General features: G+C 39.1%; 1 protein-coding gene across 4 annotated transcripts in view; it reads right to left on the bottom strand.

Annotated features, from left to right (window-relative positions):
* The window catches only part of ACAP2 (ArfGAP with coiled-coil, ankyrin repeat and PH domains 2), a 150,958-nt gene that overhangs the window by 9,887 nt on the left and 126,795 nt on the right, over positions 1-14,276 (bottom strand). For 3 of the 4 annotated variants that reach the window (XM_049775942.1, XM_049775944.1, XM_049775943.1), the window contains 7 exons: positions 10,454-10,662; positions 9,171-9,240; positions 7,709-7,800; positions 6,026-6,210; positions 5,044-5,136; positions 3,189-3,376; positions 1,150-1,259 (listed from right to left, as the gene is read on the bottom strand). In XM_049775942.1, the coding sequence (XP_049631899.1) occupies positions 1,150-1,259; positions 3,189-3,376; positions 5,044-5,136; positions 6,026-6,210; positions 7,709-7,800; positions 9,171-9,240; positions 10,454-10,662 (947 nt within the window). The remainder of the gene's footprint in view (positions 1-1,149; positions 1,260-3,188; positions 3,377-5,043; positions 5,137-6,025; positions 6,211-7,708; positions 7,801-9,170; positions 9,241-10,453; positions 10,663-14,276) is intronic. The other variant, XM_049775945.1, reaches the window with a different exon arrangement.

The raw sequence follows: 14,276 nt of genomic DNA, 5'->3' as shown, positions 1-14,276 counted from the left end.
TGTTATGTGCATATGCAAAGGTATATGCATAAAATATGCAGTCATATAAGTGATCTGATAAAAATAAAAATTTCAGCAATATTTGAAAGACTGAAATAGTCTATATAAGTGATAAAGTGTGAAATAATTTTTCTAATTTCTTTTTTTTTTTCCCTCAGTTTTTGGGCCATACCCGGTGGCACCCAGGGGTTACTCCTGGCTATCTGCTCAGAAATAGCTCCTGGCAAGCACGGGGAACATATGGGATGCCAGGATTTGAACCAACCATCCTAGGTCCTGGATCGGCTGCTTGCAAGGCAAACACCACTGTGCTATCTCTCCGGGCCCAATTTTTTCTAATTTCTTTCTTTTTTTTTTTTTTTTTTTTTGGTTTTTGGGTCACACCCGATAACGCTCAGGGATTACTCCTGGCTATGCGCTCAGAAGTTGCTCCTGGCTTGGGGGACCATATGGGACACCGGGGGATCGAACCGCGGTCCGTCCAGCGCAGGGAAGGCAGGCACCTTACCTTTAGCGCCACCACCCGGCCCCAATTTTTTCTAATTTCTTAAAAACATAACAAGTTTTCTTCTAAATGAGACATCTTTTTTGTTTTGTTTTTGGGCCACACCTGTTTGACGCTCAGGGGTTACTCCTGGCTATGCGCTCAGAAATCGCCCCTGGCTTGGGGGGACCATATGGGACGCTGGGGATTGAACTGAGGTCCGTCCTACGCTAGCGCTTGCAAAGCAGACACCTTACCTCTAGCGCCACCTTCCCAGCCCCTTAAATGAGACATCTTAAATTTCAAATTGTCTTAGGACAATACAGGAAAGTATCACTTCATAAACTTTACCTGATGACCTTAGCCTGAGAAAAAGAAAAATATTGCTACAAATAATTGTTTAAATAAAAGCTCCTTTTTTTTTTTTTTTTTTTTTTTTTTTTTTTTTTTTGGTTTTTGGGTCACACCCGGCAGTGCTCAGGGGTTATTCCTGGCTCCAGGCTCAGAAATTGCTCCTGGCAGGCACGGGGGACCATATGGGGTGCCGGGATTCGAACCAATGACCTCCTGCATGAAAGGCAAACGCCTTACCTCCATGCTATCTCTCCGGCCCCTAAATAAAAGCTCCTTAATGATATGAAAATCATATGAGAAAAATCAATTACCCTGTGTGCCCCAAAACAGTGGCATGGTGCAAAGGTCCCCGTCCTTGTACATCTCTTTGGTTCACATTAGCACCATTCTGTAGCAGAAATTCACACGTCACCAAAGAGCCCTTAGAGAAAAAGGAAGATAACAGTGAATAAAATGCAAATAATACATTTCTATTAAAAACAAAGTGTTTATACCTAAAATATTACTGTGAAAGATATGTAATCCACTTTGGTCAAAATTAAAATTATTATTATTTTATTATTATTATTACTTTTTAAAAAAAAAAAGTGTTTAGTCTAATTAAGTAGTCCTTTTTCATTTTTCTCAAAAGAGGCCCTGGAAGGGGCCAAGAGATAGCTCAGCAGTCAGGGGTAGGGCATTTGCCTTGCATGCAGTTGATCTAGGACCTATGGTAGTTGGAATCCCAGCATCCCATATGGTCTCCCCATGCCAGCCAGGAGCGATTTCTGAATACAGAAGTAATCCCCTGAGCGCCGCTGGGTGTGACCCAAACACACACCCCCCCCAGAAAAAAAAGGAGAGAGGGAGGGAGGGGGGGAGGGAGGGAGGGAGGGAGGGAGAGAGAGAGAGAGAGAGAGAGAGAGAGAGAGAGAGAGAGAGAGAGAGAGAGAGAGAGAGAGAGAGATCAGTAGGCTAGAGCTCAGGCTTTGCAGTAGGAGGTTCAGGTTTATCTCTGGTATATGTATATTCCCCTGGGCATAGCCAAGAGTGATTCTGGGCACTGAGTTGAGACTCTATCTAGTTATAGCTACTGAGCATCTCTCAGGAGGTGAGAAAAATAAAAGTAAAATCAAGAGCAACAAGAGAAAATATCTCCCAGTACAAGCACAGAAATAAAACTATGTTCTTTCCAAGAACTACTGATGACAATTTGTCACTTTTTGACCTACACAAACATGCCTTTTTCAATTACCAAAAATTTCACTCAAAATAGAATTAATGGACAGTTTCCACAGTCTAGGAGGAAAAAGGATAGTTCACATGCCTTGCATGTGAGGGCCAAAGAAGGAAGGGAAGGAGGGAGGGAAGGAAGGAAAGAAGACTGTAACACATGCTTTGCTAGTCACCACAAGACCATAGTTAAATCCCTGGCACCATATGGTCTCCTAGATTCTGGACAGGGAATAACCCTGAGCACCACTGGGTATGGTCCAAAAATATCCAAACAATAACAATAATAAAAAAAAGCTGTTGAGACAGGAGTGATAGCACAGTTGTAAGGCTTTTGCCTTGCATGAAGCCAACCTGGATGGGCCCGGGCTTGATCCCTGGCATCTCATATAGTCCCCCAAGCCTGCCAAGGAGCAATTTCTGAGCTCAGAGCCAGGAGTAACCCATGAGTGCCCCTCCCAAAAAAATAATAATTATTTAAAAAAGAAAACTGTTGATTGGAAAAGTCAAGGCTAAACAGAAAATGAACAAACGATACTAGCTCTAAAATCCCAGTAGATATAGCAGTCAGAGGTTGTGAAAGTAAAAATTAAACAAATAAATTAAATGAGTAAAATTTTATTTGAGATAATAAAACAGGCTTAAAGGCACAGAAATCATACCTAACAGATAAAGCAAAGCTAGAATATAAATTGTAATTTTTATTCTCCGGTGCCTTTTTCTATACTCTGTTGACTTCATAGTTAAACACAGTTCACTCCTTATTTAGGCCACTTCGATAAAACATTCAGAAAAGGTCTTTCACTAAGACCACTTAATGGAAAAAAAAAAAGCTTTTACAAAAACTAGCAAAAAATTTTTTCAGTGAAAAAAATAAAAAGGATCAGGGATATATTCAAAATTATAGTATACGTCTACATGTTTAAAACCTTGCATTAAATCCCTTGGAAACATAAACAAAGAAAAGGTATAAATATTTCCAAAAATTTAAGCTGAGTTTATAAAATTAAAGTGATATTCACAAATTACTATTCATTCCTTCTACTTTCTAACTTTTCTCTTAAAGAAGTAATTCTAAAGCTATTTTCTGAATGTATTTTTTTTCTATTTTACTACCATTGAATATACAAATTCATACCCCTAATACAGCCTGAATAAGCGGTGTTGCCTTGTTCTCTTCGGAATTAGCCCAGTTCACATCTGCACCATGAGCCAAAGCCTCGGCCATTTTAGGAAGATTTTTTTCATATGAAGCCCTGTAAAGTTGAAGTCCTGGATTAAGGTGTTTAGAGTCGAGATACACTGAAGAATCTTGCCTTTCTCCCTCTGAAAAGCAAACACAAATATATCCATAAAAATAAGCCCTTGGTGAGGAGAAAATGATTGGTTGATAAGCAAAAATGTTTGTTTTATGTTCACTGCAACACTATTTAAAATAGCCAAACATGAACACAACCTAAGTGTTCAACATAAAAAACATATGACACATGTTTAAATATTACTCAGAAATAATCTTTCTTATTTTGTTTTGGGGCTATACCTGGCCATATGTACATACCTGGCTATATGCACAGGAATTATTTCTGGCAGACACTAAGGACCAGATGGGGTATCAGGGACTGAACCCAGGTTGACTGTGCGCAAGGAAGTGCCCTACCCTGTGTAGCATATTAGTCTGTCCCCCAAACCATGATCTCTTTATGTTTTCAACAATACAGATAGAACTGTAGAGAAGGAAATTATGCTAAGTGAAATAAGCTAGGAGGATAAAAAGAAATCTGGATGATTTTCACTCATATGCAATAATGAAAACAGTCAGGTACTACCCAGAACACAAGCCAAGAGCAGTGCTGAATACAGCCCAACAATTAAAAAGAAAGAGAAATAAAGAAAAATGACAATAAACAAACAAAGCAAATGCTTGGATTCTAATTGCAGAATTAAAGGCACCAAAGCAACAGAGCAAGAGAATAAAAAAGAGGGTGGAGGATCCAATGGACTGTGAAGGAGGATTATGGAACTTTGGTAATGGATGCAGTGTGACAATGAGACTTAAAGTGGTATGACAATGAGTGAGTGCTGCTAGTTTGGAGATATAGTTTAGTGAGAATGGTACTTGCATAGTATACGACCTACCTTATCCACATGGTCCTACCTACCAAATGTTCCTCTGAGGCTACCAGGGCTGATCCCTGAATGTGAACTAGGATCAAAGCCTGAGCTGGGTGTGGCCCCAACACTAAGCTCAAAAAATTAAATTAAAAACAAAAACAAAAACACCCCAGCTCAATTAATCTGATGAATGTTCACTACCCTTAGTCCTTCAAAAGACCAAATCACTAACATCATGAAAGACAGAATATAGAAGTGAAGCACAGGGGCCCGGAGAGATAGCACAGCGGCGTTTGCCTTGCAAGCAGCCGATCCAGGACCAAAGGTGGTTGGTTCGAATCCTGGTGTCCCATATGGTCCCCCCGTGCCTGCCAGGAGCTATTTCTGAGCAGACAGTCAGGAGTAACCCCTGAGCAACGCCGGGTGTGGCCCAAAAACCAAAAAAAAAGGAAGAAAAACCTCATGGGGAAAGAGTTGCTCATCTTTCTCCTAAGAGCAGACACATGATAAGATAAAAAGATTAAGATGTTGGGGCCAGAGTGGTGGTGCAAGTGGTAAGGTGTCTGCCTTGCACACGCTAGCCTAGGACGGACCATGGTTCGATCCCCTGACGTCCCATATAGTCCCCCAAGCCAGGAGCTATTTCTGAGTGCATAGCCAGGAGTAACCCGTGAATGTCACCGGGTGTGTCCCCCCCCCCCAAAATTAAGATACAGTTTCTGTAGTTCGTGGAGACTAAAACCTCACCTGAGCTATTAAAAAGGCACTTTTAACATATATCATAAGGCACTTTCTTCAGGAACTAATCAAGACTAGACCTTTTTATATGGTGCATTTTCCAGCAAACAATACCAGTTAGCTTTGACTAAGCCCAAACTCACCAGGTTCATATAAACTATTGGCTGACACTGTGGAGGGCAAAGATTCTCTCCCATCATCAGAACTCTGCTGGATTCCACTGTCATTACTTTTGACTGTTTTAAAGAAAAATTAGCTAGTGATTAATGTTCGTGCCATTTAGAAAACAATATCCCACAAACAATAATTTTAAATGATTTTTGATTGATTCATGTGTTTTCAGTCACTACAATAAGAATACATTCAATGTGATTCAAGTAAATCCAAGCACAGTTTATCAAAATGTAAATCAGAATGTCTGAAAATCAACTTATTTTCAAAGCTGTAACACACTTCATTACTCCCCTAATATGTTAGGGGTAGTGAAGAACTACATTTAAAGCATGATTGTAAGGAATGTGTATTTCTGAGACAATGGGTAACATCTAGAGAAATGGCCACACCGAACAATGACCACTGGCACGGACTTGGAATGCTGCACAAGAGTAGTACTTACTACTACGTAGTTTTGAAGAAGTATCAAAGTAGGAGAAGAGTGAGTCTAGCTCATCAGGACAGAACAGAGACTCCCGCCTGGCCTCGTCGCTATTTACAGCAACCACTGGGGACATGCAAGTTAGCAAAGCACAAAGCAGGCCGTAAGAAGGGAAAAGGGCAGGAAAAAATCATTACTGGGAAAAATTGAGAAGGAAAATAATAGGAAGGATATTAGGATGTTAATCAAATATTCAGGGCTTTATGGCACGACAGATTTAAAATTCCCATTTCCCCTTGATTTTAAGCACTTCTATTCCTTAGAATGTACATATTACCAAGAAATGTGAATTACCAAGCACTAATCAAATGTTTTTTTTAATAAAAAAGAAGAAATAAACCTCTCTACTAAATATTGACAAAAAATAAGGTCTTTATTATTAACAACACCTACAATGGCTACGAAATTAGACTTTAAGTGACATAGGCTTAAGAAAAATGTTATAAACACAACAAAATAAGCTCCACTACCTGAGCTGAGAGACGAAGCTCTCAGGTGGTCATCTGGCCCAAGTTTAGAAATACTCAGTCTGTTTTCTTCACAGCTGTGGGATAAAACCTTTTTCTCCTGCTCAGGGAATGATGACGATAGCAAATATTCGTCCACGAATTTTCTCTCCACATATTTTGCTTTGATATATGCCTCTTTCTCCTGCCTGGTTTACATTAAAATGTCATATGTTCAGCTTATCTGCTTAGCATGGTTAATACTAAAACATTCATTATAAATTAATACCTTCAAAGAAATCCACAAATTGTAGTACTAGTCACATTGTATTGGGAACATTATGCAAAAAAAATTTTTTTTCCAAATAGTTCATGATTTAAACTATTTCATATTTAAATAAACTTTTTCATATTTAAATCTAATACGAATAACTGACAAAAACTTACAAGTATAAACAAGATATGAAGTCTTACCTTTTCAGTTTCTATATATATTTCTTTGTGCTTTACAGTTGGAAAACTATGCCAAGAAAACCATATAAATTATGGAACTCACTTTAATTTTAATCTTACTTAAAAAAAGTGCAACCGAATGGTCACAATTGTTGAAAGCTGTGAATTTTCATAAGGACAGCAGAGTAGCCTAACTAAGTGGGGAAGGGTCAAAAAGATGTCTCACTTGATACTTGGATTTATGATACAATAATAAAATGCCAAACCTGAGTTATGTCTTTCTTACCCTAGTCCTTTTAAAATGCTCAAGTCTTTGACTAAAACCAAAGGATAGTTCAAGGTTTGAAATAAAGTTTCCCTGCAGTAGCAAAAAATGAGAATCTAGTTTAATTGATACTGTTTAAACAGTATATACTTTAAAATAGTATATATTAAACATAATATTGATCTAATATATAGTACAAGAGCATGGCAAATTTAATTAAATGCTAAGTATAAAAAGAGCATAAAGGCTGAAATAAAAACCAAAAACTGTACCTTAAAGGCAATCTTAGAACACTGTTCAATAGCTTCACATATGAATTTGAAAGGCTAATTTCAAACACAGTCAGAGGCACATTTCCACTACCAGAAATTCCCCATCCACTTTTAATTCCTCAACATCATAATGTCAAAAGTAATTAGCAGGGCCTGGAGAGATAGCACAGCGGCGTTTGCCTTGCAAGCAGCCGATCCAGGACCAAAGGTGGTTGGTTCGAATCCTGGTGTCCCATATGGTCCCCCGTGCCTGCCAGGAGCTATTTCTAAGCAGACAGCCAGGAGTAACCCCTGAGCACCACCAGGTGTGGTCCAAAAACAAAAAAAGAAAAAAAAACAAAGTAATTAGCAAATACTTGCTGAACCAAGTTAAATAATGTAAAACTATTCACTGTAAGTAGAAAGATCCTGATCTCCGGAGACATTAATGAACAGATTATTTCTCTGATCTAATTTAATTGTTGAGGCTCTTAAGATTCCTGAGTGGGGCCTTAGTTTTCAAGTCTTTGCCATCTGGAGTCTATAACTGATAGTCTACTCAATAAAGCATAATTGTCTAACATATCCAAGAAATTTACTAGTTTATCTAACATATTAATTATCTAACATAACCAAGACATTTTAACAAAAGCAGCAGTGATTTTTAAAGTAATATATATAATAGAGAAATAAAATGACTATTACACTCCTAGGTGGGGAAAGAGCAACTGATAATACCTTTGTCCTGGCTGCGGTTTCTTTACTCCCATCTTTTCCACTTTAGCTTCATAAACTCGATTTATGACATCATTTCCCAACTCACACATAAGCTATTTCAAAGGCAAAGAAGAAAACCAAGTCATTAATTCCTAAAAATATTATAAAAATCTTTAATGTAAATATAGCATTTTTCTTTTTCAAGTTCTTCAATTGCTTATCTTGCAAAAAAAAGTTTAAAGTTATAGCAAATATGAGACAAGTGCTGAGAATGGCATTACTATTCCATCCTTCATCACCAGATGACCACCTCAAGAACCTTTCTACCCAGGAAAAGCTGTCGTCTCACCAACCTTCTACTGCTTTTCTACCCATGTTCTATTGATGACACAAAGCTACTAAGAACTTACAATACCATAATAAATGAACCAGAAAAGAAAAAGAAGCTGTTCCATGTGATAGAAGTCAAGTTTTAGATAACCCAGAACTGAAGCAATTGATTTTCTCCTCCTTATCCAGATATATAAGTAGTTCAAAATATTTGCTTGATAAACTTCAGTCATATTCCTTTTCTTTCTTAAATTTTTGCAGTGCTAGAAATGAAACCCAGGGTTTCACACATGCAAGATTAAGTGCTTTACAACTAAGCATATCCCAGCTTATGTTATTTGGGGGATAGCTATGATCTAATTCTAATTTCCATTGGTATAAATCCTTTGTGGAGAAAACAAATGTCCTAAATTGATATACTTTCCAGATAAGAGTAAATTTGATAAAATATCCCATGAAACAGCATGCTATGCCAATCATTATGAAACTTACTACAGCTATTGGAACTTTTTTTGTTTTGGTTTTTGGGCCACACCCGGTGACTTATTTTTAACAAACATCTATATATCTCTCTATCTATGTATCGGTTGATCAGTTTTTGGGGTCACACCTAGCAGTGCTCAAGGCTTACTCCTGGCTTTGCACTCGGGGATCACTACTGGTTCAGAGGATCATATGGGATGCTGAGGATTAAACCCCAGATCAGCCACATGCAAGGCAAATGCTCTACCTGCTGTACTATTACATAGGCCCTAATATCTATACAATTATAAAAGATTAACTTAAGGACCAGAATCTAAAATACTGGAGAAAACACAAAAATTAAGGAACACCCATTTCCTCACATGGTCAACCGACTTTGGGACTAAAGAAAAAGCTCAAAATGCTGGGCATGCCTTGTGTGCTGGAGGACAGGGCTCAGTCAGTCCTCAGCACCAAAAAATCCCCTAGTAACTGAAGGGAGCAACCCCAGGCCGAGCTGGGAGCAGCCATCAAGCACTGCCAGGTGTGACCCAAATCTCCCCAAAGGTGAGAGGGCTCCACAAAATGAAACATTTTAAAAACATTTACAATATGGTTCACAAATCTGTAAGACAAATATATGGCTTTGCTGTGAAAATATAAAATAGTTTCAATCAAATACTTAATTTACCTTTAGCAGTTCGGGTTCCCAGGTATCTAAAGTTAATGACCGCACTTTTGAGAAATGAACTCCAAGACTCCTAAAGGAGGAGAGGAAAAGTGGTTACATTAATAACTAAAACTACAACATCACCAAGATACAAATATGAATTCTTTCTTTTATTTTTTTGTTTTTGTTTTTGTTTTTGGGCCACACCCAGCGGCACTCAGGGGTTACTCCTGGCAATTTGCTCAGAAATAACAGAAATAACAGGCACGGGGGACCATATGGGACACCAGGATTCGAACCAACCACCTCAGGTCCTGGGTCAGCTGCTTGCAAGGCAAACACCGCTGTGCGACCTCTCCGGCCCCGAATTCTTTCTTTTAATGTGACAAAGTCACTAATATAGCCTTCAAATACATATATAAATAGGCACATTTCTTCTGATTAGTAAAGAGTGGAATGACAAACTCCTCTAAAATAGTTTAGAAGAAGCCAGAGAGAAAGTACTGTGTGTGTATGTATAGGATGTGTGTGTATGTATGGGGTGATGTGTGCATGCACATGGGGTTGTCATACTTGCCTTGTACATAGCCAACCAGGGTTTAATATCTGGCACCCATATGGTCCCGAGTCCCACCAAGAATAATCCCTGAGTGCAGAGTCAGGAGTAATCCTGAGCACAGCTGGGAATGTCCTAAACAATTCCTCCCAAATAAAATAAAATAAAATAAAACAAAATAAAATAAAATAATTTACAACCCAGCATTTTGACCCACTAAATAAAACGGAAAATCAAATTGGCCATCTAAGTAGTCAAAAAAATAGATATGGTCTTCTAACCTGGAGCTTTTTAAACTAAGATAAGATACTTGTATCCTTTTTTGCTCAAGAAATTTTTATGTAACTCTGGGTATACAGATCTATAAAATATGTGCTCAAAACATTTCTGGATAATCAATCATAAACAAAATTTTTTAGGCCAACAACAATGAAATTTTTGTGAGGGGAACTCCAAGCAATACTCAGGGGGTCCCAGGGGCATCAGCATTGCACCAGGACTGTATCTGGCTGTGATGAAAGGCTATGCAGCACTGAGGAACCAAATCAAGGGCGGGGTGATACTTAGCTAAATCTATGCTACATCCCTGGCCCCCTTTAAGATGAAAGTTTTAAGATTTCTCCTAACCCCCACATTCAGTTACGTGACACCACGTAGGATGCAGCCCACAGTTTAGGGAGCTAGGCTCTAAGCAGAGGACATAGTCATTCCCACCGTGTGTTCTCTCTTTGTCTGGGCAAGAACCCACCTATGAATCCCGGAACACTCAATACACAGGGTGATGCCCAGGTTGATGCTGGCCCACCGTGGGTCGGCCAGGCCACAGTCACAGCAGCTGGCATTGCCAGGGATACACTGGACTCGCTGCAGCGCACTTTCTCCTTTCAATAATTTGTCTTTCGACTCATTTCCAGAATCTAGACTTCCTGTTGATGGAGATGATTTCTTATCCAGCTTCTAAAAGAATTAAAATTTTCTTTGTTAAATGTTGCAATATTATGAACAAAAACAAAAAACAAATGTTGCAATATTATGTTGCATGCCATATGCTCCAAACCAAAGCTTCTATTTAACAAAGTGAAAACCTATTGTGAACTTAAACTAGGCACTGTTCTAGGTATTTCAAACCTGGAACAGTCATCAGAATCTAGAGTATTTTCCATCACTGGTTTTTTTGTCTTGTAAGGAAAAAATTGTTAAAAACAGTGAAAATTATGTATATTTACATTTTGTGTGTATATAAATAGGTGTATATATACATAAACACAACTTATACACAGTAGGAGTGCAAAGACAAAAGGAAACACTAATTAACATATAAGATGAGGAACAAAGAGAAAAGAAACAAGATTATGAAACTCAAAGAATAAAATAAGTATTACTTAATACCAACTTTCCCCCAAGGTATCCAATAAAATGTAAGTTTTCTCAATTCATGCAAGTAAGGACCTGGAGTCTGCAAGGGCCTTTTATTAGAGAATTATAATTACTTTTAGAGTAAATTAACAGAATGCAGTTCTAAAACCTCACAGACTTAGGAAATTAGGAATAGGATGTGAGGGCGATCTGGCTGCGACATCTGTCACCCCATTGATCGCCAGGGTTGATTCGGCTGATCTGGCTGGCTAGGCGAGTGTCCCCTTCCTCCCTCACCGCTCCATGTGCGTCCCTCCCGAAGCTGCGCGCTCGGTCGAAGAGGACGGCCTTCCCCGAATAGAGACGGACCGTTCTTCGGTCGAGGGTATACGAGTAGCTGCGCTCCCCTGCTAGAACCTCCAAACAAGCTCTCAAGGAAATTAGGAATAAAGCAAACTAGAAGATAAACAAATAAAGTTTTTAAGTGTGCAGCAAAACCTCTGTAATTATGAGCAAACACAAAAATGTACTTGAGGAAGCCTACGAAATTTAAAATCGTTTAAAAATGTTCTGATTTAAAACACTTCAAACTGGGGCAGGAGCGGTAGTGCAAGCAGTAAGGTGTCTGTCTGTCTTCTGTCTTGCATGCACTAGCCTAGGATAGACCATGATTCGATCCCCCAGTGTCCCATATGGTCCCCCAAGCCAGGAACAATTTCTGAGCACATAGCTAGGAGTAAACCCTGAGTGACACTGGGTAAGGGCCAAAAACAAAAACAAAAAAACAAAAAAAACCTACTTCAACCATAGATGTCAGTATTTTAGCACAGAAGAATTACAAATCAAACTGGGTCTCTGCCTTATCGTTCCTGAAAATTCAATTCAGTGGAGGGAAGACACCACAAGAAAAGTGTGAGGATATCAGGCAGAGCAAGAATGAGCTGAGTGAGGTGAAAAGTGTCAACAAGAAAGACCTGTGCAGGCTACTGGATCCAGAATAAGGAGACAGAGGGAGGCAACCTAGAAGGGACTGAGAGAGAATACACCTGAGTGGGCTGAGTGGCCAGAGCCTAAGGAAAAAAGAAGGCATGTGGCAGCAAATAAAGGACATACCGTAATTTCCGGTGTATAAGACAACTTTTGAAAACAAAAGTCAACCGAAAATCGGGGGTCGTCTTATACGCAGAGTATATCCAGAAAAATGTTTCAATATGCCGCTAAACGAAAATTCAGAAAATTGTCTGAATATTGCCACAAAATGAATTTTCCTACTCGATCCTGCACCAATCACTGCAAGGCTCCTCGGACCGCCTCTGTAACTCAACCAATCCAAGCAGGCTTTTGATGCATGCAAATTAGACAATGTTCTGGACCCGAATCTACACTGTAAAAAGCCTGCTCAGATTGGCTAGAGTCAGAGAGGAAGTCTATGACAGTATAACCTTTGAACCTTTGCTTGTTGTGATTGGAGCACAGGAACACATGCAGCACATGCAGCACAGGAACATTCTGTCTGATACAGCAAATATAGGTCTAAACCTATGTTTTAACTGCAAAATTAGGGGGTTGTCTTATACACCTGGTCGTCTTATAAGCCAGAAAATATGGTATGTTATATTTTACTCTAAGAAAATAAATTTGGGAACTTTTAAGACAACATTTTCCTGAAAGGTAGAGGATAGAAGAGCAAGTGAACATGCATATGCTGAATGCTGAGATTCCCAAACAGTAAGCTGACAGCCATTTCCTCACTCTGAAAACAGGAGATGGGTGGAGGAGTCTTCTCTGCAGAATCTTGCCAGCCTAAATCCTGACTGTGGTTGTTTTCAATAAATGGTCTAATGTTGGGAAATCTCACAACTACAGAGTCTTAACAATGTTCTTGAAGCTTTCAAAGAGATTTCTCATTCTTTTTTTTTTTTTCTTTTTTTTTGGTTTTTGGATCACACCCATAGTGTTCAGGGGTTACTCCTGGCTCTATGCTCAGAAATCGCTCCTGGAAAGTTTGGGGGACCATATGGGACGCGGGATTCAAACCACCATCCTTCTGCATGCAAGACAAACGCCTTACCTCTATGCTATCTCTCCAGCCCCCTCTCATTCTTAACTTGCTGTGAGGTACAGGTTACCAAAAGGGGGGGTGGGGCTCTAAATCTTTGAGCATTGCCTATGCACAAAAACCATCTAGTAAGCCTTTAAAAATATCAATACCTAGATCCCCAGGATGTTCAGTTGTATTACGATGGGACTTCAGCATTGGGATTTGTTTTAAACTCTCAATACTGCATAATGTGCAGACTAGGCTGAGAACCACAGTTCCAACACAATCACTACTCATGAAAAAGAAGCCATTTACATGTATAAAAACTGAATGTTGATATAAAAAGGAAACAAAAAGGAAATTCTTGTAAATTAAATATGTTCTAGCCAAAAGGAAATATTCAACAAAAGGCTCAGAAGATTAAAAAAAGAATGCTAATGCAGTTCAGAAGATTAGTTCCAGAACCCTGAAGTAGCTCAAATACCTGAAGCAAAATGATTAGCAGGACCTGGTTTGATCCCAGCACCTGATGGCCTCTAAACACTATCTTTTGTATTTCTCATAGCCCCAACACTACTAGGGAACATACTCTCCAAGAAAAAAGACGATTAACTGAAAAAAAAATTTTCCTGAAAATAAGAAAAAAACCAACAACAACAAAAAAGTGAACAAAAAGGGGTCGGGCGGTGGCGCTAGAGGTAAGGTGCCTGCCTTTCCTGCGCTAGCCTTGGATGGACCGCGGTTCGATCCCCCGGTGTCCCATATGGTCCCCCAAGCCAGGAGCGACTTCTGAGTGCATAGCCAGGAGTAACCCCTGAGTGTCTCCGGGTGTGGCCCAATAACAAAACAAAACAAAAAAAAAAAAAGAGAGAGAGAGAACAAAAAGACTAGCCCAGAAATTCCAGAAAACAAAACCAGAAAACAGGAGAGGAAGGATATTAAGATCATTAATAAGACTCCAATAGCAAAGCTATTAAAATTCTTGAGGGGGCAGAAAGATAGGTCAATAGAAATTGGTTTGATATCCAGCATTATATGGTCTTCCAAACTAGAGTAAGTAAGTCCCAGGTGCTACCAGTTGTGGCCCCCAAACCAAAACAAAAATTAGTTAATAAAATTCTTGAAGATTCCTTGCAATTAAAAATTCCAAACCAAGCCAAATTATCAAATGTGA

Source organism: Suncus etruscus, chromosome 6 (genome assembly GCF_024139225.1).
Source record: "Suncus etruscus isolate mSunEtr1 chromosome 6, mSunEtr1.pri.cur, whole genome shotgun sequence".
NCBI classification, from domain to species: Eukaryota; Metazoa; Chordata; class Mammalia; order Eulipotyphla; family Soricidae; genus Suncus; species Suncus etruscus.
Note: the sequence above shows the minus strand (reverse complement) of the source record. Positions and strands in the feature narration are given on the sequence as shown.